Source organism: Equus przewalskii, chromosome 14 (assembly GCF_037783145.1).
Source record: "Equus przewalskii isolate Varuska chromosome 14, EquPr2, whole genome shotgun sequence".
In the NCBI taxonomy this organism is placed as follows: Eukaryota; Metazoa; Chordata; class Mammalia; order Perissodactyla; family Equidae; genus Equus; species Equus przewalskii.
Window position 1 is genome coordinate 11,855,320 of NC_091844.1, and position 25,773 is coordinate 11,881,092.

The following is a 25,773-nucleotide window of genomic DNA, read 5'->3' on the forward strand; positions in this document are numbered from 1 at the left end:
ATGGGCCAATGGCTTGGACGACAAGGCGGGTTTTTAGTGAAGGGACGGCGGTGGGAAAGATGGCGGCGAGTCTAGGGTCCTCTGGGTGGTGGCAGCGGTGGCGGCGGCGTTTGTCAGCTCGAGATGGGTCCAGAATGTTGCTCCTCCTCCTTTTGTTGGGGTCTGGGCAGGGGCCACGGCAAGTCGGGGCGGGTCAAACGTTCGAGTACTTGAAACGGGAGCACTCGCTGTCGAAGCCCTACCAGGGTGAGGCGCCCGGGGCGAGGTGGGCGCGCACGGGGAGGGCTTCTGGACCCGAGCTCTTCGGTAGAGGCGGGGGCGGCGCAGGGCTGCGTGGCCCTGAGGAAACTGCCGGCGGTGGGTGGGGCCCCACGGGGACTCCCACCGCGTTTGGGAGCCACGGGTCCGAAAAGCAGGGGTCAGCTTCCCCTCTCCGCCCCGCACTTAGCGCTAGAAGTTTCCAGCAGGTCGAAGGAGGGCCGTCGGATGTCACTAGCGCTAGGCCTGGACGAAGGGGAGCTCGGAGTTGGACGGGAGGAATGTGGGAAGGGGAGAGAACGGCGAATGGTGAGGAGTGATTGAGGGCCACTAACGACGAGCCGGTCTCGCGATGGAGCTGTGGATGTGCTAGAAATAAAGCAGGAGGCAGAACAGGGTAGAACTTAGACTGAAAAAGAGGATAACATTCTGTTGCCGATTAAAACACCTGTTCTCCAGTCGAGGAGCTCTACTGATGAAGGAGGCTGGTTAGCTTTGCTCTGTTTAGGGTCCATAGGCCCCTAGGCACAGCGTATGGACTAGAAAATTTATATAGTTAGCTACAAAGAGGACCAAGTCAGTGCAGATGGCTTAACTAACACAAGTCTGTTTCCCCAAGGGAGTGTGGATAGGGGGACAGCAAACAAAAACTCAGACTGCAAGAGCGTAAACACTGTTGCCAAGGGTGATCACTTGTTCACTTAGCAGCTGTATTGAGTGCCTCCTCTGTGCTGCTCTCTGCTGATACTGTGCTCTCACTCTCAAGGGATTTATAGTCTGAGATAGGTGATGAAGTAACTTCACACTTGGATTGTTTAAAGAAAGACTATCATTAAGTCCTAGAGGCCTGAGGGTCAAGCTCTTTTTGGTATAACTGGGGGATTTTTTTTCTTTCATGGTGCTGAAATTTGCTCATAAAACGGGAAGAATGGATCTGAGCTATGGTTACTGTGGCATGGATAAGGTAGAAGCTCTGATGTGCTTTGGGGTCTTCACCTGAGAAGGGCTTTGTGAAAGGAAGCTGTAAAGATGGCAAGGATTTGAGATTTATGAGTGACAGAAAGTGGGAGATTGAGTGACATGAAAAGGAGAAAAAGATGATGATTCTAGCTTTCAAAGGGTCCACGGTGGCCTTCTGAACAGGTTGGTGTTGAAGAGTATGAACTGATCTCCTTCTTTCCATAGGTGTGGGCACAAGCACTTCCTCCCTGTGGAATCTGATGGGCAATGCCATGGTGATGACCCAGTATATCCGCCTTACCCCAGATATGCAGAGTAAACAGGGTGCCCTGTGGAACCGGGTGGTAAGAGTCTTTCTCTCTCCTGTGTTGGTGACTCAGAAAGTCCTAAAAAGTTCACCAGTGGCATATTGACTTAATTTTACTGTCTGTCTCCAGTATTCTGTCTTCTGTGGATATCAAGGATTTTCATTTCAGAGGTGATGATAACCTTCATAATGAAATCAGATATATAAGGAAATGCCCTTTATTGCCCTAATTATAGCAAATAATTCATTTTGATTCTGTTTCCTGAAATGTCTTTAATTCCTGATTGACCTGATGGTATTACTTCTTGGAGGTTAATAACTCATGTTTAATTACTTTGCTTTGTAAAGTAGAAAACTGCTCTTTTAAATGTATCCCAAACTTCATCCCAGTATCCCCCCTTGTTATTTCCCTTTGAAGAGTCTAATTTTAAATTTTATTTTCATGTGAAAGCCACTTTGAGCCCTTGGTCATTTTATTTGTCCTTCTCTGGACCTTTTCTAGCTACATTGTCTTCCTTGAGGTATGGCGGCAAGAAGTGAATGCCGTATTCCTGGTGTGGCTGCACTGTGATTTTGTACAAGTGTAAGATGATGCTTTCATTTCAGTTTCCAGGGCTCTTTCTAAATCTTTTACGACCGCTTTACTTATGGGAATGACCTTGGCATCCTTTAATACTTTGTCTTGGGTTCTCATAAGTTAAGAACTTACTTTTACATGGTTTTTATTATTAATTGTAGATAAGTGTACCTCAGAAAAGAGAACTATTTCTTTTCACTGTTCATTTTATGTGGCAGAGAATTCTAAAGGAGCAGAGGGATAAGAGAAGTTTCTACATGAACTATTTGCACAGGCTGGCCCCTTAACCCAGATTGTAGTTCCGAGCTGGTTCTTGGGCGGAGTGCAGGGCACTGTGCTCTGGTGGAAGAGGTGAACAGCTGGCAGTTGCAAGACTTAGGTTCTAGATCTGGCTGTATCACAGACCCACTGTTAGCCCTGGGCAGTTACTTAACCTCTGACAGTTGTCAGTTTCTCCATCTGTCAGATGAGCTTCATAATATCTGCTCTACTTGCCCACCACGGTTATTGTGAGAGTAAAATAAAACAATAGGTGTGAAAAAGCTTTGGAAAGTTAAAATGTTACAGAAACGTGCACTGTTATGTTATTACGTCTGTTATAAGATTCATTGACGGAACTCTCTGGGTTACTAAATGCTTATATCCAAAGCTCGATACTTTGCTGCTGTCTTAACTCTTTTAGCAGCAATTTTAGTCTAGGATCTAGTTATCCTGCCCTTTTTCAGATTCTCTGATACCTGTATTTTTTGTTGTCTGACTAGCAGAATGAGCTTTGGAGGTGTTTCTGAGTTGCTTGAATAGGAAGCATTTGTTTGAGCCGTGGTTCTCATTTGGCTGTCCATTGGAGTTGATGTGTGGTTCCCCCGGAGATTTTGATTTAATTGGAATGGGTATGGCTTGGCAATTGGGATTTTTCAAAGCCTCCAGGTGAATCTAATGTGCAGCAAAGTTTCAGAAACACTGTAGTTAGCCCTGAGTGAAACTGTATAGCACTGTGCTATTGGAGGCCAAGGATAAGGGGCAGACACCTCTTGGGTCATTGTGAACTTCTCTGGCCTTGCCCTCCTCTCAGGGGCATAATATACCCGCTGGCTATGGAGCCACTGAATTTCACTGGCTATGGAGCCCAGAAATCTAAATGAAACAGCGGAAAGGTCAGAACCCAGAATGACAATACAGGGACTGGGCTCATCAGAGCAGGTAAGCTATTGAAGATTTCAGGGTTCTTTGGTGAATTCGGAAGTATCAGCACCCTTTTCATTTTTGACTGTGTACTTCTAATACTATCACTTTTGAAGACTTCTCAGAAATTAAAAATGAAAACTGAAAGTGACCTAGCAGTACGTTGCTCGAGAGCTGGGATAACCTATTTGGAGAGCCTTTGGCTGCACCCCGCTGGTCTTTCTGCTCTTCCTTCCCTTCTTCCCTCCTTCCTGGTGAGCTTTAACCAGGAGCCTCTCTAAACTAGATACCCACTCTGGTTTCTCCTTGAAAGCGTTCAACTATTTAGAGCACTTAACCATGCACTTACCTTCTCCATTTTCCAAGGTTTTGATACACAATTCAAAAGAAGAAAAACAGGAGTCTCTCACCTCCTTAATGCTTTCCCCCTGGAGGCTGTCCCTGCGGTGGGGATGGTGGTGTTCTCCTTTAGAGCATTTAGTTTCTTGGCCATGGGCATGAGGTTTTGGGGGACTGTAACTTAACCTTCTTGCAGAACTCTGATTTGCGCCTCAGCTTGGCATAGGGCCAAGTCTAGCTAATGAGAGTTGTTTATAGCATCTGCTAATTGCTTCTGGAAACCTGAGAGTAATGACTTACTTTTCTTATTCTTGTGTAATGAACGAGGCATTGACCTTTAAATTCAAGCTTTTTAGAGTCTTTCTGTCAGAAGGGTGATCTTAAGTTGCAAATGAATGTTAGTTCAGCCACCTGCACTCTATGGTCTGAGATACTTTGCTGGGTGGGTGTAGGATCACAGTAGTCTAATTTGGCATTCTTGTCTTTTCCAACTTTGGAGTACTATCCTGTTTCTATTGGGAGAGATTGAAGATAATTGGGAGGTTTATTCACTTTTCATATTAAATCTCAGATACAGCTGAATGGCCCATCTCTTTAATTTTACGACACAAACATTTAGCAAGTCTTAGATTTCATTTTTAGCCCTTAACCTAGTGTTACCTGCATTTATGTTGTCCAAGTCCGTAGGCTCTTGACGAGGGCTTGAGGGGTTTCGCATTTCTTGCTCCTCATTGACTTCAGCGTCTTTTTCACTTTAGCCGTGTTTCCTGAGAGACTGGGAGTTGCAGGTGCACTTCAAGATCCATGGACAAGGGAAGAAGAATCTGCATGGGGATGGCTTGGCAATCTGGTACACAAAAGATCGGATGCAGCCAGGTATTGGGACCCTGTATTGCTCTTCTGCGGGGGTGTGACAGGCCAGCTTTTTCATCTGCACTCTTTGAGAACGGTGTGTCCCCACAATGCCAGCAGTTTTACCTCTACCTTGATGTCTGTGGATGAAGACTGGCCTGTCTAGTCTCTGGAATGGGGTCTAAGTCCTAATAAGCAGCTGAACTTGACTCATCCTGGGGCAATTTCTTGCTTATTAGTTCCTTCCAGATTCCCTTTGAAACCACTTGGCCTGTTGGCTGGGTGAAAGCGCTGTCTCTCCCAAACACTGATGATTGGGTTGGCCGCTTTCTTCTGGGCATGCACAGGGGACGATCTCAGCACTCCTGACTCAGGAGAAGAGTTATCTAGTTTTCCTTGTTGTGCGGGAGCCATTGCTCCAAGTAGATGGCAAACTCAGCCTGATTTGACCTGGTCTCTTTTGTAACAAGAAGTGGAACTTGGGAATTCAGTTCTCTCTCGGGGGCATAGTCATCACCAAGTGTTTGTGAAGCAGAATTCTTTCGGGGCGCCTTGGCAACCAGTTTGGATCAGGGAGCAGCTGTAGAGCTAAACACAGTTGCAGTGGCCTTCTCTCTTTCCCCTGCCTTCAATAACAAACAACTACGGATATTTACTGGGTGCTTGTTACAGGCCATGCACTTTGCTGCGTGCTTTTACGTATGTTTTCTCATCTTAAAGAGAGGCCTGGGAGTCATTTGACTCTCACTTTTTCCTCCATCATAGTGATATATTATTCCTTTATCAACTCTTGGCTTTATTTCATTGTTCGTCATCTGTTCTCTCTCTCTAGGGCCTGTGTTTGGAAACATGGACAAATTTGTGGGGCTGGGAGTATTTGTAGACACCTATCCCAATGAGGAGAAGCAGCAAGAGGTAATGGCAAGTGTCAGAGCTTAGGTCAGCTGCACTGACATCACAGTCCTTTGCCTCAGGAATGTCATTCAGGAGGGAACAGAGGGGAAGAAAGTGAGGGGTTCCGTTCTATTTTCTTCATTGATTGAACTTCAAAAGTTAATGTCCTTGTCAAGGTTTTTTCTAGAGAGAACTGTTAATGGTGCACAGTCTTTTGGGAATGGCTGTTGTAAATGGGGGCTTTCTCTTTAGGTTCACAGTATGCTCTCTTATGCACATTAGATAGCGGATGGAATTGAGCATGCTTGGCTGGTTGGTGATGTGGCTACTATGCCAGCACCAGAACAAGCTGAATTTATGTAACTCAGCTCCCCTGACTTAATATGTCACCGCTGTACTCTCTTCTGCAGCTTGCTCACATTTTCCAGCATCCTTTTCTTCCTCTTCTCAGCCATGAACAGCAATTCTCTCCTATAGGAAAGGCTATAAAAGGAAATTGGTGAAATCCCAGCATTTTGTTGGAACCCAGGATCTGGCTGTTGGCAGAGGCTTCTTGCTTTTTGTTAGCTGACCCTAGGGTTCTTTAGTACTTTCCTGTACTGGCAACAGGTTTGTACTCTCTCTGCCCAATGGCCTTGCTATCAGATGGTGGGAAAATGATTATGACAGGTTGTTGCTGGGTATCCTGTAGCTAAATAATATTTAGCAAGAAAGGCAGAATTAGAAATGGAGGCAGAATTCACTTAATTTTTTCCCCAAAAGTTTATTATGAAAAATTTCAAACTTATAAAAAAATTGGAAGAACAGATCATCATATGTGCAACACCCAGATTCAATAGTGTTTAACATTTCCCACAGAGTTTATTTTAGAGGAAGTGGAAAGTGAGACCTGAGTTAGGAGAATAGCCTTTTGGTGTGAGTCAGTTACAAAGTTGCATCTCCATGTTTCTTCTGGCCTCCTCTTCACTCCACCATACATTAAGCACTTTGTAGGTGCCAAAGAATTAGTGAGCAAGACCAACCTGGTCTTTGCACTCAGTAGCAAAGTGAGAATGCCGATGGGGGAACTGTGGGGCGCTGTGGGAGGACATAACAGGAGCATCGAACCTGGAGTGGACAGTGGTGATGCTGGTGGTCCTTGGTGAAGACTTTTTTCAGGAGGTGACATTTACCTTGAAGTCTGCAGAATTAGGAACCAGTGTTCCATGCAGAAGGAAACGCTTGTGTTAAGGAGATAACATGAGAGAAGGGATAATGAGTGTGAGGGAAAAAGGGGGGATCAGAGAGAGATGAGGCTAGAAAGAAAAACAGGGCCAGCAGTTTTGCTATGTTGCACAATTCCAGGAGCCATCATTCACCTTGCTTCTTTAGTATTAATGCTGTTCCCTCTTGGGCCAGTTAACTGGCCACTGAGATTGAGCAGTGTCTGGGTAGTAGGTGGTTTGGCTATTGAGACCAGCACCAGACAATTTGAGTATATGTGACTCATCCTCACCATGCACATTATGGGGCCGGGTTCTTCCTTTTACGGAGTCTAGACTTTATGCTAAGGAGGTAAGTGCATTAAAGCATTTTGATGAGGAGAAATGTCATGACTGGATTTGCAGTTATGCTGAGGAAATAGTGGTGATTAGAATGCGTCTGAATAAGAGGTGTGGGCTTCAGGGCTGGCCTAGAGTTTCAAACCTAGCTCTCTGCTTCCCCCAGAAATAAATTGTTCAGACTCTTCTTAGCTTCCATTTCACTATCTGATAGTAGTAATTCTGATATGAGGGGGCAGAGCTGATGGGCTTATTTTGTAAGGAGAGTAGATGTTAATCAAAAAAGTTAGTTTCAGATGGTAAAAATCAGGACTTCCTTTCTGGCTAGCTGTTATAGTTCTCACCCCCAATTGCGTATTGGCATTACCTGGAAAGCTTTTAAAAATGCTGGTGTCCAGGCCCCCAGCCCGGGAACTCTGATTCTGTTTGTCTTAGGTGCAGTCTAGGCAAGCTTACTTTTTTGCAGCTCTCCAGATGAATCACATGCATAACCAGGATTGAGAACCCCTGGACCAACATCAGGTCCTTGCTTGCTGTTTATTTATTAGAACTACATTTTAAAAAGGTAGTAAATCAATTTCTCTTTATGAGGTGGCTATTATGTGGCTGGTACTTTACAAATATTGTCCTAATCCTCATGAAATCTTATAGTCAGTATTATTTTTGCTGTTTTACCAGTGAGTAATCAGAGGCTTGGAGAAGCTAAGTGTCTCCTTCAAGGTAACAGCCAATGTAAGGTGGAGTGAGATTTTGAACACAGGTCTGCCTGATTCCAGAGGCTGTGCTTTTTTTTTTTTTTTAAAGATTTTATTTTTTTCCTTTTTCTCCCCAAAGCCCCCCAGTGCATAGTTGTGTATTCTTCGTTGTGGGTTCTTCTAGTTGTGGCATGTGGGACGCTGCCTCAGCGTGGTCTGATGAGCAGTGCCATGTCCGCGCCCAGGATTCGAACTAACGAAACACTGGGCCGCCTGCAGCGGAGTGCGCGAACTTAACCACTCGGCCACGGGGCCAGCCCCCAGAGGCTGTGCTTTTAATTATGATGCTCTACCACCTCTCATCCATTGTTTCTTCTGCCAGGTTGATGTCCCTGAGAATGTAGACGTTTTATTATTTTCATGTGATCTATGCAATTTCATTTCTTAGAACTTCCACTCAATGCAGAGAGTTGTAGAAAGTGTATTTCCTTCTACATCCTGACAACCCGGAACTGTCTTAGAGCGTAAAATCAAATGTGTTTTGTTAGTGCCATGGTTTATTTTGATATCACACATAAAGGGGCCAGGCATTGTTCTAAGCACTTTTGCATGTGTTATTTACTTATCATAACAACCCTTTGGGATAGATATTATTATCCCTACTTGATGGGTAAGAAACTGAAGTGCAGAAAGATTAAAAAACACACAGGTGGTGGGGTCTGACTCCAGAGTCTTCAGTCTCATTATTTTCCTTTATTTATTTTGAGCACATAAGGAGAGGGTGACAAATATGGTACCTTTGACAACTTGAAAATGTCACGTATAGAAGATGTGCTGGACAAGGAGCAGGCAGGAGTGGGTGTGGAACAATTCATCCAGTCCCTCAAGGTAGTGGTATAAATGTTTCTCTGGTTTCTTGTTTCCTTGTCACCAGAGTGCTCAACCCTATTGCTCAACTTACTTCCTACCGCATTTGTTCATGAAGAAATACTGGGAAAACACTACCAACCAGTAATGCATCTGAGAAGGGAGTGAGGGAGTTCAATGTGTAAGCTGAGTTTAGGCTTGACTCTCTGAAATCAGGACAGATTGTTGAAAGTTACATGACCTCAGTTTCCTCATCAGCAGTATAGCAATTGTAGTTTAGGTGAGTAAGTCAAGAGCTTTAATATTTGGGAGTACAGGATACTATCTGTGCCACAGTGAGGTTGCTGTATTATAAATAGTTGTTAAAATGATAGTTGAAGAAATAGAAAATCTGGATAGATCTGTAATAAGTAAAAAGATTGAATTAGTAATAAAAAATGAGTCACAAAGAAAAGCCCAGGCCCAGAAGACTTTACTGGTAAATTATACCAAACATATAGGGTAGAATTAATACCAGTTCTTCTCAAACCCTTACAAAAAATAAGAGGAGACATTGACCAACTCATTCTTTGAGGCCAGTATTATCCTGATACCAAAACCAGATAAAGATATTGCAAGACAAGAAAACTACAGACCAGTATCTCTTATGAATATAGATGTAAATAAACATCATCGTAAAATACTAGCAAACCAAATCCAGCAACATATAAAAAGAATTATACACCATGGCCAAGTATATTTATCCTAGGAATTCACATTTGGTTTAATAATCTGAAAATTTATGGGATAAACCATATTAATAGAATAAAGGACAAAATCATATGATCATATCAATAGATGTAGAAAAGGCATTTGACAAAATTAATAGCTCTTTATGATAAAAACACTCAACAAATTAGAAATAGAAGGGAACTTCTTCAACCTGATAAAGGGCATCTATGAAAACCCCCCAGCAAACGTCCTACTTAATTGTGAGATACTGAATACTTTCCCCCGAGATCAGGAATAAGACAAAGATATCCGCTCTTACCACTTCTATTCAACATTGTACTGGAGATTCCAAAAGTCAGGGCAGTGAGGCAAGAGAAAAAAAAAGACATTCAGTTTGGAAAGGAAGAAGTAAAATTATTTCTATTTGCAGATGACATCATCTTGGATATAGAAAATCCTAAATAATCCACAAAAAAACTGTTAGAACTAAGAAATGAATTCAGCAAGGTTGCAGGATGTGAGATCAGCATTCAAAAATCAATTATATTTATGCTTGCATTGAACAATCAGAAAATGAAAGTTAAGAAAACAGTTTCATTTACACTATCATCAAAAAGAATAAAATATTTGGAAATAAATTTAACAAAAAAAATATTCTGAAAACTATAAAATATTGTTGAAAGAAATTAAAGAAGACCTAAATAAATGGAAAGACATCCCATGTGATGGATCAGAAAACTTAGTATTAACATGGTGATACTCCCGACATTAATCTACAAATTTGATGCAATTCCTATCTATCAAAAGCATAGCTAGCTTCTCAGAAATTGACAAACTGATCCTAAAATCAATATGGAAATTCAAGAGAACCAGAATAGCCAGATTAATCTTGATAAAGAAGGGCAAAGGGGCTGGACTGGTGGCACAGTGGTTAAGTGCACATGTTCTGGTTTGGTGGCCCGGGGTTCGCCAGTTTGGATCCTGAGTGCGGACATGGCACTGCTTGGCAAGCCATGCTGTGGTAGGCGTCCCACATATAAAGTAGAGGAAGATGGGCACAGATGTTAGCTCAGGGCCAGTCTTCCTCAGCAAAGAGAGGAGGATTGGCAGCAGATGTTAGTCCAGGGCTAATCTTCCTCAAAAAAAAAAAGAAGAGCAAAGTCAGGGGACTCACTTCCTGATTTCAAAGCTTAGTAGAAAGCTACAGTAATAAAGGCAGTGTGATACTGGCATAAGGATAGACATAGATTAATGGAATAGAATTGAAAATCCCGAAATAAATTCTCATAATCAACTGATTTTTGATAAGGGTAGCAAGACAATTCAATGAGGAGAGAATTGTCTTTTCAACAAATGATTCTGAGACAACTATGTATCCACGGGCAGAATGATGAAGTTGTCCCCTGCCTCACACCATACGCAAATGTTTGCTAAATGGATCAATGAACTAAATGTGAAAGCTAAAACTATGAAACTCTTAGAAGAAAACATAGTGTTAATTCTTCATGACCTTGGATTAGGCAATAGTTTCTTAGATATGACAAAAACAGAAGCCACAAAAGGAAAAAATAGGTAAATTGGACTTCATCAAAATTAAAAACTTTTGTGTTTTGAAGGACACCATTAAGAAAGTGAAAAGACAGCCCACAGAATGGGAGAAAATAAACATAAATCATATACCTGATAGGACCCTTGTAATAGTTCTTTATATATTCTAGATACAACTCAATAATGAAAAAGACAACCCTATTAAAAAGTGGCCGGGGCTGGCCCCATGGCTGAGTGGTTAAGTTCGAGCGCTCCGCTGCAGGCGGCCCAGTGTTTCGTTGGTTCGAATCCTGGGCGCTGACATGGCACTGCTCATCAAACCATGCTGAGGCAGCATCCCACATGCTACAACTAGAAGGACCCACAACGAAGAATATACAACTATGTACCGGGGGGCTTTGGGGAGAAAAAGGAAAAAAATAAAATCTTTAAAAAAAAAAAAAGTGGCCAAAAGATCTCAGTAGATATTTCCCCAAAGAATATGTATGAAAGGCAAGTAAACAGATGAAAAGATGCTCAACATCATTAGCCATTAGGGACATACAAATCAAAACATAATGAGATGCCGCTTCATACCCACTTGCATCGCCAAAATAAAAAAGATGATAACTGTTGGTAAGGATGTGGAGTAATTGAAACTCTCATACTCTCAATGTGGGAATGTAAAATGGTGCAGTTGTTTTGGAAAACAGTTTGGCAGTTCTTCAAACAGTTAAACATAGAGTTTATATGATCCAGCGGTTCCACGCCCATGTATATACCCAAGAGAAATAAAAACATGTCTACATAAAAACTTTTACATGAATGTTCATAGCAGCATTATTCATAATAAAGCTAAAAGGATACAACTCAAATGTCCATCAACTGATGAAGGGATAAACAAAATTAAGATATATCCGTACAATGGAATATCATTCAGCATTAAAAAGAAATGAAGCATTTATATGTGCTCCACTCTGGATGACCCTTGATAACATGCTAAGTGAAAGAAGCCAGTCACAAAAGACCACATATTGTATGATCCTATGTATGTGAAATATCCAGAATAGGCAAATCTATAGAGACAAAGTAGGTGAGTAGTTGCCTAGGGCTGGGCGAATGGGAATGGGGGTGGGGAGAGTGACTGCTAGTGAGCACAAGATTTCTCTTTGGGTGATGAAAATGTTCCACATTCATTATAATCTGAACTCTGAATATACTAAAAGACATTGAATTATAGACTTTAAATAGGTGAATTGTGTGGTATGTGAATTGTATCTTAGTGTTGCTTTTTAAAAAAATATTGATTAAAACGTGACCTGATCATCTTTTCTTGGCACTGTGAAGCCATCAGCTGATGGTCATCAGTTCTCATGAGAAGCCAGATGTTGGTGAAAAGTTGCAGGGAACTCAGTAGCAACTTTGGACCAGGAATGTTCTTCTTTCAGTGGAAATCAGAGTCTGATGACAAGAGGCCATCCTGGAATGAGAGCACAGAATTGCAGCCCTTTGCAGCCTTTGCCCTCCTTCTTCCCAGTAAGACCTTTGGGCCTCACTCTGTGGCGGCGGACACAGCTGGTTGGAGAGTGGGGAGAACAGCTCACTGCTCTTCCCAGGTCAGGCCAGCTTGGGAGTCTAGTTTGAAGCCCTTCCTATCTATTTTTTAATGTGATGACTATTTTTCCTCCTTTGAAACTGGAGAAAATTAACAATACTGTGCCATCCAACTTAAAAACACATTTCCTCAAGTCGTTATGTTGATAAAGACACTGATCCTCTTGGTCTCTTTATTGTTGGCAGAGAGAATCTTTACATTATTAAAAGAACGCCGTAACTTCTTCAATTCTCTTGTTATCATCCACCTTGGATGTGACTTAGGTTTTTTTCCAGTCTTAGGTGAGGCAGTGTTTTCCAAGAGAGACTCCTTTGGAAGCTAGATCTAGGGAGTATTGGCAGGCTCTCAGATGTGATTAAGCATTGAAGCTGAGCTTCATTGGTGAGAACTACTTTTCGAGGGAAGTAGAGATGTATGGCTTTCTGCTAGAATTAAATAAAGACCAGGAGAAGATGATCTTTCTTTTTCTGAAACAGTGAAAGAGGGAGAGAGGAAGTAGAAAGAAAGCAAGAGCCAGTGCTCCAGAGGACATTGGGTTTTGACCCTTTTGAGAATGTGGTCAAAGTGTGGGCCTACAGAAAGATACAGGTGCATGTGGGATTTTATATATAATTTTCGAAAGTTCCTACATTCCCCAAAGTAGAACTGTAGACAAGATCTCCTATTCTGTAGAATTGATGGCTCGTCTCATTAACAAGCAGTATTCACATACTATCAAAATGATGGGTAGCAGTGAAATTAAAGCATGCATATTAGGCTATTTTCTGAATGTTGATACTTGTACTTTGGGTAGATGAGTTATGAACTTCAGTTTTGAGGGTGTACCTCAAGTTTAAACTTTCCTGATTTTAGAGTACTCTTTACTGAATTCCTCAAATTATATCATTTGGGTTTGTTATAGTAGGGTCACAACTGAAATAAATGGGATTAACATCATTCCATGAGTGATTTAAACAAACACATGGACAAAGAAAACAGTTCAGTGGTTACCAGGGGAAGGGGGTAAAGGGGAGCATTGATGTGGTGACAAGAAATCATGTACAACTGAAATTTCACAATGATGTAAACTATTATGAACTCAATTAAAAAAAAAATCATTCCTTGAGTTTGAGAGATCATGCTAACGTTCAAGTATGTGAAGGTCTTTCAGGCAGTCAGCTGGCCTGGAGGCAGCACTTTTCTGTATCCTCCAGTCAGGGAGCTTTGGGACTGGGAGACAGGGTCACTAGTATAGGTTAGCGGTTTGAGGGGCCTTCTCATCCTGCCCAGTAATGTGGTAAGAATCTCACTGATCTTGTTACACTCTGAATAGGATGAGTGTTGCTGAGTTAACCAGTCACCTCTTTATACAGATTCCTGCATAAGGGTGAGTTGGATGAAGATTACTGTAGGACCAGTGACTTAGAAAATTTGGAAAGTCTGGGGCTGGTCCCATGGTCTGGTGGTTAAGTTCAGCATGCTCCACTGCGGTGGCCTGGATTCGATTCCTGGGTGCAGACCTACACCACTCGTCAGTGGCCATGCTGTGGCAGTGACCCACATACAAAATAGAGGAGGACTGGCACAGATGTTAGCTCAGGGTGAATCTGCCTCAAGCAAAAAGAGGAAGATTGGCAACAGATGTTAGCTCAGGGCAAATCTTCCTCAGCAAAAAACAAAACAAAACAAAGTTTGGAAAGTTTGAGAAGCATCTGGCAGTGGCAGTGGCAGTGGCAGTGAGTGTGTTCCACTAGTGATCCAAGAGGAGGATCAAATGGAGGTGTGAAGGGAGATGCTGTAGAAGAGGCATTTGTTTTATTAATTCCTATCTTTATATAAAAGCTCATTACAGAAAAATCAGAAAAGGCCAAAACAAAAACAACACTGTACAGACATCTTAAGAACAAAAAGTTTGCATCATATTGAACCTACTGTTTTTACCCTTTTTTAAAAAAAGATTGGCATCTGAGATAACAACTGTTGCCAATCTTTTTTTTTTCTGCTTTTTCTCCCCAAATCCCTCCATACATATTGTATATTTTAGTTGGAGGTCCTTCTAGTTGTGGCATGTGGGATGCCACCTCAACGTGGCCTGACGAGCGGTGCCGTGTCCGCACCCAGGATCCAAACCAGTGAAACCCTGGGCCTCCGAAGCTGAGCACACGAATTTAACCACTCGGCCACGGGGCCGGCCCCTTAACTTTTTTAATTTTGAAATCTTTTAGACATAAAAAAATTGAGAGTATGGTAAATACTAGATTCAGATTAATCTTTTAAAAATTTTTTATTTTGATATAGTTTCAGACTCACAGGTAAGTTAGAAGAATACAACACAGAATTCTGGAATGGTCTTCACCCAGATTCCCTAAAATGTTAATGTTTTACTACATTTGCTTTGTCTTTTTCTTTCACCTCTGTTTCTGTGTGTCTCTGTGTGTGCTCATGCATGTGTGTAGATTTATTTCTGAACTACTTAGGAGTAAATTGCCTTCATCATGCTCCCTCAGTCCTCAGTACTTCACTTGTTTTTCCTAGAAATGAGTTCCCTTAGACACAGCACAGGGATCACAGTCAGGAGCTTAGCGTTGACAGCAGCACCTCTCTAATCTACTGACCTTATTCAGATTTCACCACTTGTCTCAACGTGTCCTTCATAGCCAAAGAAAATCCCAGATCTTATGTTGTATTCCGCTGTCACGTCTCTCTTTTCCTTTAATCTGGAACCATTCTCTAGTATTTCTTTGTGTTTCAGGGTATATTAGAGACCTAGATTTTTTGTGTTTTGTATCTAACAGTATATACTAAACATTTTTCCGTATTGATAGATACTGAGAGCAGCATAGGATAGTGATTGAGCCAGGGCTCTGGGGCCAGACTATCTGGTTTCAAATCCTGGTTTCACTACTTAATACCTGTGTTATCTTCAACAAGTTTTGCCTGTGAAATGGGGATACTAACACTACCTCTTAGGGTTGTGAGAATTAAATGAACGCATACGTGTATGTTACTGAGTACACTGCCTGGCACAGGGTAAGCTCTCAGAACGTGCCAGCTATTCTTATTCACACCACTACATGACATTCCCAAGGGACATTCTGCAGACATCTTGGCAGTAGTTGTGGCTTTGTTCGCCTCTCCCACCCTCCTTTTCTTCATACCTAGGTTCCAGAGGGCAAACTTGGCCAGCGAACTCCACTGCAGTGTGGTTTAGGTTGGCAAAAACTGCTCTAAGGGAGTAGCTTCCAGATGCTGGTTTGTGAACTCATATTGGTTGGTAATGGTGTCACTGGTCTAAGAATAGGAACATTGAAGTGACTTCATCAATGCTAAATGACTTATTATGAAAGTACATAGTTCTCTTTTTTTGGTGTTAAAATGTGCTTTTAAAAAATGATATTTATTATAGGTGGTTGTTCTGTCATTATTGTATTTTAGTATATTTAGTGGGTCAAAAAAACCAAAAATGGAGCTGGCCCTGTGGCCGAGTGGTTAAAGTTCCACGCACTCCGCATCGGCAGCCCAGGTTCGCGGTTGCAGATCCTGGGTGTGGACCTACTCCACTCATCAACCGTGCTGTTGAGGCATCCCACATACAAAATAGAGGGAAGAAAGGTTTTTTTTTTTTTTTTTTTTAAGATTTTATTTTTTCCTTTTTCTCCCCAAAGCCCCCCGGTACATAGCTGTGTATTCTTCATTGTGGGTTCCTCTAGTTGTGGCATGTGGGACGCTGCCTCAGCGTGGTCTGACGAGCAGTGCCATGTCCGCGCCCAGGATTCGAACCGACGAAACACTGGGCCGCCTGCAGCGGAGTGCGCGAACTTAACCACTCGGCCACGGGGCCAGCCCCAGGGAAGAAAGGTTTTTAAAGATTTATTGCTAATGTGAGGTAAAAAGTGGAAGGCCTAGTCATGAGTTGCTGAAGTAGACAGATTCCAGCTCTAAAGCTGTAAGGCTCTGTGTCTAGTGCAGTATTTCTTAACTTTAGTGGCACATTACAGCTGTCTGGGTGCTTTTTAAAAAGTACATCACCCTGCCACAACTAGAGGGACTCACAACTAAAAATATACAACTACATTAAACCAGGGGGATTTGGGGAGAAAAAGGAAAAGTAAAATCTTAAAAAAGTACATGATCCTGTGCCCCACTCTAAACCTACTGACTGAGACTCTGACTGCGAGACCCTCATATACGTGCAGTTGCAAAGCTCCTCCAAGTGATCCTGAGGCCCAGCTCACCTCTGGCTGTTCCCCGCTGACTGGATGCTTCACCGGCCTTGGGAAGAGTCAGACCCACTTAGGTTAAGGGTTGTTGTCCTGGGTACTTTCTTTTTTTTTTTTTAAACTGAACAGTATTTTAAGATTTTATTTTTTTCCTTTTTCTCCCCAAAGCCCCCCGGTACATAGTTGTATATTCTTCGTTGTGGGTCCTTCTAGATATGGCACGTGGGACACTGCCTCAGTGTGGCTTGATGAGCAGTGCCATGTCTGCACCCGGGATTCGAACCAACGAAATACTGGACCGCCTACAGCGGAGCGCGAGAACGTAACCACTCGGCCACGGGGCCAGCCCCATGGGTACTTTCTTGAAAGCTGCAACTTAAACTTCTGATCACAGGTGCTAGAATTGATAAATGAGGCAAGCTTTGGGATCATCAGAGCTCCCCAGGGCCTTTTTTAATCCTTTTTTTCCCCTAATTGTTCACTGAAGTTAGGAGCTTTCTTGTCAGAAGCCCATTTCTGTAAACTGCTTGATAATATACTCATAATTCGCTTATTCTAAATGATAGTTATAGAAGAGTAGTTTTATGGCAGTTTAACGATGCACTGATTCATTTCGTTCCTTTCTGTAGTCTTGTACATATTCCACCAGTGGCATAAGAGAAGAGTAGCTAAGCAGCTGCTCTGAGGCTCGCCCTAAACTCCTGACTGTGGCTTCTGAGGCCCAGTGTGCCCTGGCTCCTGCTTCAGCTCACACCAGCCTTGTCCTCACTACCTGTGTTTCAGATTCTCCTGTCTTCTAGTCCTTGAATATGCCAACTTCATTCTTCTTATACCCCCACATCTTTTGGTGGATCCCTCTAACTGCTTGGGTCTCAGCACAGATGTTGTCTCCTCAGGGAGATGATCCCTCACCAGTCTTTATTGTATTACCTATTCATAGTATTTGTCACTATCTGAAATAATTTTATTGATTGATTGTCTCTTCCCTCTAACGTCAGCTCCATGAGAGCAGATCCCTGTCCATCTTGTTTCCCATTGAACTCCCAGCGTCTGGAACAGTGCCTGGCTCCTAATAGGTGCTCACTAAGTATTAGAGGAAGGAGTGCTTTGGACTCTACACCCTGGCCCACCCTTCTGTAGTGCAGGCCTGAGCTACGCTTGTGGAGGTGTCTCTTGTTACTAGGAGATTAGAACTGTAGCAGTTTTCTGGAGCAAAGTTAAATACCCTTGAGCCTTATGATTTTTTGAAATCCGTTGTGCTGCAATGCTCTCACAGAGCTTTTTCCTTGCCCACATGTTGTAGGTTAGAATGACAACAGCTATTTAGAAATATTTGTCCATAAGGCGCAATTAGAGGGTAACTGATCCCTTTGGATTAGAGTTAACTTCATAGTCTCTCAAGTGGTGGGATTTTTGTCTTCTGGGTAAGAGCTGTATCCTGAAATCCTGAGCAGTAAAGAACATCTTGAATTTAGAACTTAGGCCTATTTGTCACTCCTGTCTTTCCCCTTGCTTCAGAAATACTGTAGTCTGGGTACAGATAAACTTGTGGCCTGCTTGGACAGTGTTTTCTAAAGCTTCTGAAAGCCTCATGACCTTAGAGAGGTCTTCCTCATGGACCCCTTTGAGAATCTGATGGTGGTAACAGACCTTCTCCTTAGAAAATGTACATATACCTGTGCATATAGTTTTGCCTGTAATTTTGAGGGGTGTAAGGACTTGCTGAATGCCCTCCATGGACCCTAAAATTCTGTTTGGGGATTTAGATTGCTTTGCTCATCCATCACAGCTGGGTCATAGCTCTTCCATGGCTGTTTCTTTCTGACCCGGTCTCCTGTGCCTTCTCTCGTTTTTATAATAACCTGCTGGACCCTCTCAGGCCCAGAAGAGGCGGTATTCTCCAGGAGTCCAGGTACTTAATTCTTGACCCACCATGGTCATCCCTTATTCCCTGTGTGTCCATCCAACATTTGCTACTGTTTATATCCACATGGCTGTTGTCTCAAGAGTCACCAGTCTCTGATTTCGACTGCATCTCCACCTTGCATGTTGACTGTTCAGGACAATGAGGAACTCACCAAAGAAGTGGCATGTCTCATGTTTCCTCTCCTGTCATCACTCTGCCTCTCTGCACTGCCTTAGCACTGGGCTTGTCTGGAACGGTTAGCTCATTGTTTCTAAGGAGAATTTGCTCCTACAACTCTATTGGAGAGAGAGGGCCCCTGAAGTAGGTGGGGAAATGGATGGGATATGGAGAAACTTTCAGTGGGAGAACCTTGCCTGGAATATTATTGGGAGAAGTTATATGTGGGCTGGAAGGTCTTTTGACTAAGAACAGGTGTGGTGCTGGAGAACACCATCCAGCAGCCTGGTTCTGGCAGTGCTCTTTCTGAGTCCTAATCCATTTAGTATCATATGGTTATAGGATTTTAGAATTTGAAAGGAGCTATCCTGAATGGGAAGATTTCCCTCATCAAACAAGTATTTTCACAATACCTGCTGTGTGCAAAACACTTACCCTGAGGGGGAAGGGATGGAGCTAAGGTGGAGACATGCAAAGAAGCATAATAAATGATTTTTTCTTTAAGAAGTTTACGTGGCAGTTTGGGAGATAAGTGTATATACATAAAAGAAAACCATCAGTCTTGGGCAATATATAGGTGCCAAATGGTGATCTCTGGGAGTATTCGAGTCAGACTCCAGAGGGCCCATTTCAAGCCCGTCCCAGATCCATAGCAAGGAGGATTCCTGAAGACAAGTGCAGAGTTGAGTCGCTTCCTGGGCCATATCCCTTGAGTGACCATCTGAGTGTGGGTTCTCATGGGCTGCTAATGATGAGGCAGAGTGGTCGTCTGGTCTGCTGTAAGGGGCTCAGCTTGTGTGTACAAAATTCCTGTTGCTGTTTGTACAGGCATTCCCAAGAGTACTTCCTTACCATCCTCTGCTTTTCCTTCCCTGCTTCCGCAGCGGGTGTTCCCCTACATCTCAGCCATGGTGAACAATGGCTCCCTCAGCTATGATCATGAGCGGGATGGACGGCCCACAGAGCTGGGGGGCTGTACAGCCATTGTCCGCAATCTCCATTATGACACCTTCCTTGTGATTCGCTATGTCAAGAGGCATTTGACGGTGAGTCCCTGTTCTGGACCAGTTGGCGGTATGGGCTGTCTCTCTCCTGCTTTCGTGGCCTAGCCCTGATTTATCTCTTCTCTTTATTCTAGATAATGATGGACATCGATGGCAAGCATGAGTGGAGGGATTGCATTGAGGTGCCTGGGGTTCGTCTGCCCCGGGGCTACTACTTTGGCACCTCCTCCATCACTGGGGATCTCTCAGGTACTGCTGTATGCACAGTTATTTACCTGACTGAGGTCACATCTCCATAGCCAGGCCTTGGTGAGGCTTCAGAGGGGAGAACCAGATAAGCAGAGCTCTGAGAAGCAAGTGCCTTGGGAGTACTTATCTTCCTGCATTCTTGTATCCAGATCCCTTCCAACCCCCAGGCCTAGGCTATCCTGGGATAGTTGTCTCTAGGACATGGTGGGTGCTAACAGAGAGCAGTGTTGGCCTCTTCATCAAGCCAGCCCTTCCAGCCTGTGTTTTGAGTTCCATACTTTCCTATTTCTGGTGCCCCTTTTTACAGTCAGGTTCCCCTCCTTCCACCTTCTGATGTGGTCAGTTCTTCTTCTCTTAACAAAGCTTTTCCTTGGCTGTGCCATCCCTCTTCTAACTGACCCCTCGGACTCTCCTTTGTTCTCACACTTTTGAATGTGTCATGTGTATGGACACTTCTGTTTCCCAGCCATCCACCTCTAGTCCGTGCTGCATTCGGACCTGTTTCTCTGCTGTGCTTTTAGCACTATTCTCATAAAATTGACTTCCATTTCCTTGCCGTGTATAGTCCTCTGTTCCGGTCCTCGCTCTTTGTCCTCTCTTCAGCTCATTTGACCAATGATTCTGAAACTTTTGCCTTCGTTGACTTATGTGGCATAACAGGACCTAGTTCTTTGACTTTAATATTTCCTCTGGATTTTCTTCCTACTCGTTCCCAATTTGTAGCTTCTTTTCATATGTTTATTCTCCCCCTTGGCGTTAGCCCCAATCATAGCATCTTTTGAGAAGAGGTAAGGAACTGAACTTTTTGTTCTTTTGATTAATTTATTTTGAATAAAGCTAGTATGAAATAGAACTTTCTTGTGGCAAAAAGGAAAGGCAAATACCCATCCGAAATGGGCAGCAGCTGCTCAGTTCCAGCCATTGTCGCCAGGAGAAAATGTGGACTTAATGAGACCCTGTTCTCCAGTTTTTCAAGAGAAGCTGGAAATCTGGATTTTTTTTAAATGAAATCTCATTTTTAAAATCCTGGCAACTAGTTTTTTAAAACATTAACTTTATTGAAGTATGCTTTCCGTACAACAGAAGTAGACAGTTTGAAGAGTTTTGACAGATATTTACACCTATATAACCACCATTATAGTCAAGATATAGAATGTTTCCATTGCTGCAAAAAGTTCCCTTTTGCCCCTTTGCAGTATTCCTCCCCTACCCTGGCTCCAGACAACCACTGATCTGTTTTCTGTTATTTCAACAGATTAGTGTTGGCAGCTGGGTTCTAAATACAGTGCGGGCAGATCAAAGCTGGGGGACAGATCTCACCTTGGCACAGGGAGAAGAGGCACAGGCTTGAGATCTTTGCTATGTAATCTCGTTATATGACTCAAGTTGAAAAAGGTGTTCTTGTCTACACGTTTTTCTTTGAGCTCACAGGTTTCTAGTACTTGCTCAGTTAACCTCCTGATGTACTTTTTTTTTTTTTGAGGAAGATTAGCCCTGAGTAACTGCTGCCAATCCTCCTCTTTTTGCTGAGGAAGGCTGGCCCTGAGCTAACATCCATGCCCATCTTCTTCTACTTTATATGTGGGATGGCTACCACAGCATGGCTTGTCAAGCGGTGCCATGTCTGCACCCGGGATCCGAACCGGAGAACCCTGGGCCACAGAAGCGGAACGTGAGCACTGAACGGCTGAAGCCACCGGGCCGGCCCCCTGATGTACTTTTCAATGGGAAATTCTTCCCAACTGTTAAAAATGGCTGAAGAGAATAATTTTTCATTTATCCTAAGGAGTCCTTTGCTCTAGGTTTTTAGTGATAACGCCTAGGTTAGTAAGTCTGTGTTCTCTGCCCATAGAATATCCCTAAGTACAAATTTTTGTCTTTTTCTTCACGTCTTTCTTGTTGACATTTTCTTACTTGTTATGCAATGGATTGTTGAAAAGTGCTGAGAAAGTTAGGACACCCCAGCTTTCCAGTCTTTGGTGCCCCTATATTGTGGGGAACATTGCCCTGGCTTTTTATCCTGTCCTTTGGTTTGAACTCAGTCCTGACAGCGAAAACATTTTTCTAATTGAAGGTGAATCCAGTTTTTTCCTATCTGGGGGTCTGCTAAAGTTTCTAGCAGTCCAAGTAGCTGTAGATGCCATCCTAGTAAGAGAAATGGCAAGAAATCCAGTCCCCAGGAACCAACCTAGTAGCAGTGAGCACCCCAGCACTCAGATTTGTGGTCTCTTCATACCAATTCCCACTAAAAAGAATGAGAGCTTCTTGGGGAAATGGCTGATGCCAGGTCTGAGGCAGGAAATGTATAAGACTGGAACTTCCCAGAAAAGCAAGGAACGTATCAAAAACTTCTGGGTTCCTGTAAAAGGACTCAGGAGCCAACTTGAATTTGCTCTGACTGGACAAAGATGGGTCGAGTGGAGCACCAATAGGATGTACAACTTCAGTGTATGGACACAGAGCGAATATGTTTGAATCTATAAGTTTATAATGATACTTTAAAAAGAGAGAGAAAAAAATCCAGTGACTAAAATCCGTCCTTTCTCTGGTAATTATTAGTGATTCAGGGTCACAGTTAACAGGGAGCTGTAAAGAATTAGGCCTAGTCCAGAAGAGAAGTGTGTTCCATGCCAGTAGCTCTGCCCTGCCTGAGGCCCATTAAACAGCTGCTCTGAGACGCTTTCCTGTCTTGCTCATGTGTGTCGTCTGATTAAAGGGGAGCTGCAGTGCTCCTGTGTCTCCTCTCACCGTGTTAGAAGGTTTTACATATAATGTGGGATTTAATTCTTATATTAGCTCTAAATTCTTAAATTATATGAGTAATGCATGCTTGTTGATAAAAACTTAAATATGGACTAATATAGAATACTCCCTGTTCCATATCCTTATTTTTAGATGAGAAAACAGAAAGGTTTCAGTTACTTTTTTCAAGGGCACTGCTAGTTAGCTGTAGATTGGAGGCTTGAACCATGATACTCCAAGATACCTGTTTTTGAGGTGGCTAGAGTAATTCTTGTTCTTTTTCTCTTTAGATAATCATGATGTCATTTCCCTGAAGTTGTTTGAGCTGACAGTAGAGAGAACCCCAGAAGAGGAGAGGCTGCATCGAGATGTGTTTTTGCCCTCAGTGGACAACATGAAGCTGCCTGAGAGTGAGCACGGGGGATCTTGGGAAATGGTCCCATGGTCAGAGAGGAGGTCGTAGTGCTATGGGAGGTCTGAGGTAACTTGCACCCACAGCTTGTAGGGCTGTCTCCTTTCCGTGTTCTTCCTCTAAAGAGTGTGGAGCACTTACACCTGCTTTTTCACTTGTCTCCATGTTACAGATGAGCAGTAGGAGCGCAGCTTAGTTTTTAAATTGAGACTCCTGGAAAGGGAGAGTCTAAGCTCTGGCTCCCAGAAAGGGGTGTCAGAAATTGGGGATTTGAGAGCTTGTTGGTTGGGCCTTCCCAAGTGGGTGGGCTCCTTGATTTTGACTTGCTTCTCTCTTGCTTCCTCAGTGACAGCCCCACTGCCGCCCCTAAGTGGCCTCGCCCTCTTCCTCATCGTCTTTTTCTCTCTGGTGTTTTCCGTATTTGCCATTGTCATTGGTATCATACTCTACAACAAATGGCAGGAACAGAGCCGAAAGCGTTTCTACTGATCCCTCCTACTACCACCTCCTCTGTGGCAGTCCCCCATGAGGTGTGGGAGGAGCAGGTGCTGGCCTGAACACATAGCCCAGCGGGTCTTCTCCAGTCTCCAACAGCTGGTCAGGGACTCTGTTCTGTCACTGGAGCTTTGAATGCAGGGACACTGCTTCCCATGGTCAAGCATGGGGACATCTAACTCTGGTTCAGGAAGCCCACCCACCCCAGGGCAATGCTGCTGTGATGTGCCTTTCCCTGCAGTCCTTCCACTTGGGAGCTAAGAGGGATGGAGAGAATATATGCTGTTATGATGTCAGAATCACAGAAGAATATTTCATAGCCCAGGCTGCCTTGTTGTTGGACTCAGAGGACCCTTGTACTTCATTTTTAAATCTGCGAAGAATAGAAAACTGATAAGTCCTCCTACCTTCTGGCCGTCCATTTCACTGGTTTTTGCTTTTTGTCTAAGCCTCTGTTCACATGAGGAGCTTTCCTTGGAAATCTGGATGGAAACTTTTTCCCTACCTTGCCTTCCTCTCCTTCCATTCATTGTCCTCTCTAAATGCAACCTGAGCTGGAAAAGACATTCGGATGCCTCTCTGTTGGGGCCTGGGGCTGCAGAACAAACTTAGGTTTCACTAACCCTCATTAGGTGGCCATAGGGAGAGGGTTTCTGCTTTGGGTCGCTGCTCTAGCCTTGGTTCTTCAGCATGGATCTTGGTTTTATTGGTGTGTTCATGACCTTCCCAGTTAGGTCTCTTTAGTCCTCGGTCAAGTTTGCTTGAAAGTTGGTGTGCAAGTCAAGAGAAGCTTGGAAGACTTCATGGATGCAATGGGATTAACTGTGAGACTGACCAACTCCACATTTTGACCTTGAAAGCAACATTTGCCATGTGATCTGTCCACGGGGAGATGTTTCTGGACTCTCTGGAGCCTGCTTAGCTGCATGTTTTGTGTTTATCATGATTTTTGGAATTCCACTTTGAATGTTCAAAATGTAAAGAAGCTTTCTTCTCATAGCCTCAGCTTGGATACTCCCCAAAGAAGAAATTTGGCTTCTTCTTCTTAATGGATAACAAACAGTTGCTGTTCTCGTGTTCCAAATCTGGGAGCAATAGACCCTTGTCTTCTGTGCCTGGAAGAGTTCGTTGTCATTGAGCGACAGAGCCTGAGTGTCATCCTCTGTGGGTCAACACTTATTCCACTGCCTTATCTGACAAGGGGCCATGTGCTGCTCACCTGTCTGGCCAGTGATTAAATTGGCTGACAGGCCAGAGCCTCCTTGGAGGGCCTGGAACTCGGAGCTTTCCCAGCCCTGTACTTCTGTATTCTTAAAGTGGTGGAAACCAAACATGAACTTCTGACTCAGTGTCCTTCCTTCTATGGGTGGGTTTGGGGGAAGGTCCAAGCCTTTTTCCTGAACCTCAAGCCCTTCAACCCTTGCCCTGCCTGCTCCTGCGTTGGGAAAGCCCTCAGCCCAGAAGGAAAGGACAGTCACCTTGGCTGGGTATGGGTTTCGTCATCTGGGACTTTTTTATATCCTTCCCACGTGCTTAATTAAGCATCATGGGCTGTAGTGCTCTCCTACAGGTGGGATTAAAATGGGATCTTCCTAACACCCCCGTGACAGCAGAGCAGCTCCAGAGTGCCAGAGGACAAATTGTGACCTAGAGCTTGGCCTTAGGACCTGGGAGAACTGAAAAAGCAAATGGCTGTTTTGTCTTTTTTGAGTTTAGGGGCAGATTGGATGGAGCCCTGTGATGGGAGGCCCTAGGTGGGCTCTTGAGATGGCCCAGGTGCTGCAGGAGGAGGGGATCTCATCATGGGGGAGGGAGTGTATGAGAGAGAGAGAACTTGTGGGTTTTGTATGATTCCAGCTCAGGAGCTCCTTGAGGCTTTTTAAAGAGGTGGGGAAGACAGAAGTGCGGTTCCAGTTTCCACTCCGCTTGGGGCTCACCTTAGAGAAATGTGTGGTGCAAGGAAACTGGCTGACCTTGCATGATGTGTCCTGCCCTAGCTCTTGTTTTCTGTTGTAGAAACAAATGTTTCCCATCTGAATGGGGCCGAATATTGTTCTGGATACTGTAATCGCAGGTGTGCCCTAGAGGAGGGAGATGCCTGATCCATGGCATGGCTCTTTTGTGTGTGCACACTAGCAGGGAGAGAAGTGGCCTCGGCAAGCTGCTTACCCCACGTAACCCATTTCTTTCCTCATAGTCACCCTTTCCCTCTGTTTTCCTCTGACTTCGGAGTCTTTTAGAGTAGAAGAGACCCTGAAAACTAG

General features: G+C 43.6%; 1 protein-coding gene across 6 annotated transcripts; it reads left to right on the forward strand.

Moving 5' to 3' along the window:
* Window positions 1-24,846, forward strand: LMAN2L (lectin, mannose binding 2 like). Of its 6 annotated transcripts, none has more exons than XM_008544378.2 (9): window positions 25-246; window positions 1,444-1,562; window positions 4,382-4,499; window positions 5,308-5,390; window positions 18,404-18,436; window positions 19,492-19,653; window positions 19,746-19,860; window positions 22,893-23,012; window positions 23,361-24,846. In XM_008544378.2, the coding sequence occupies exons 1-9, from the start codon at window positions 60-62 to the stop codon at window positions 23,501-23,503; spliced, it is 1,080 nt and encodes a 359-aa protein (XP_008542600.2). In that variant the 5' UTR covers window positions 25-59; the 3' UTR covers window positions 23,504-24,846. The 6 variants fall into 6 exon arrangements, with proteins under 6 accessions (XP_008542601.1, XP_070428211.1, XP_008542600.2 ...); XM_070572108.1 differs by having other exon boundaries at window positions 32-178; XM_008544379.2 differs by lacking the exon at window positions 18,404-18,436 and having other exon boundaries at window positions 1-246.
* The last annotated feature ends 927 nt before the right edge of the window (window positions 24,847-25,773 follow it).

Bases quoted from the DNA above. Each gene is read 5' to 3' on its own strand.
- LMAN2L (XM_008544379.2), top strand. From the start codon at position 9: ATGGCTTGGACGACAAGGCGGGTTTTTAGTGAAGGGACGGCGGTGGGA. The intron at 1,563-4,381 runs GTAAGAGTCTTT...TTTTCACTTTAG, and splicing joins GTGCCCTGTGGAACCGGGTG to CCGTGTTTCCTGAGAGACTG. The intron at 23,013-23,360 runs GTGAGCACGGGG...TTGCTTCCTCAG, and splicing joins CAACATGAAGCTGCCTGAGA to TGACAGCCCCACTGCCGCCC.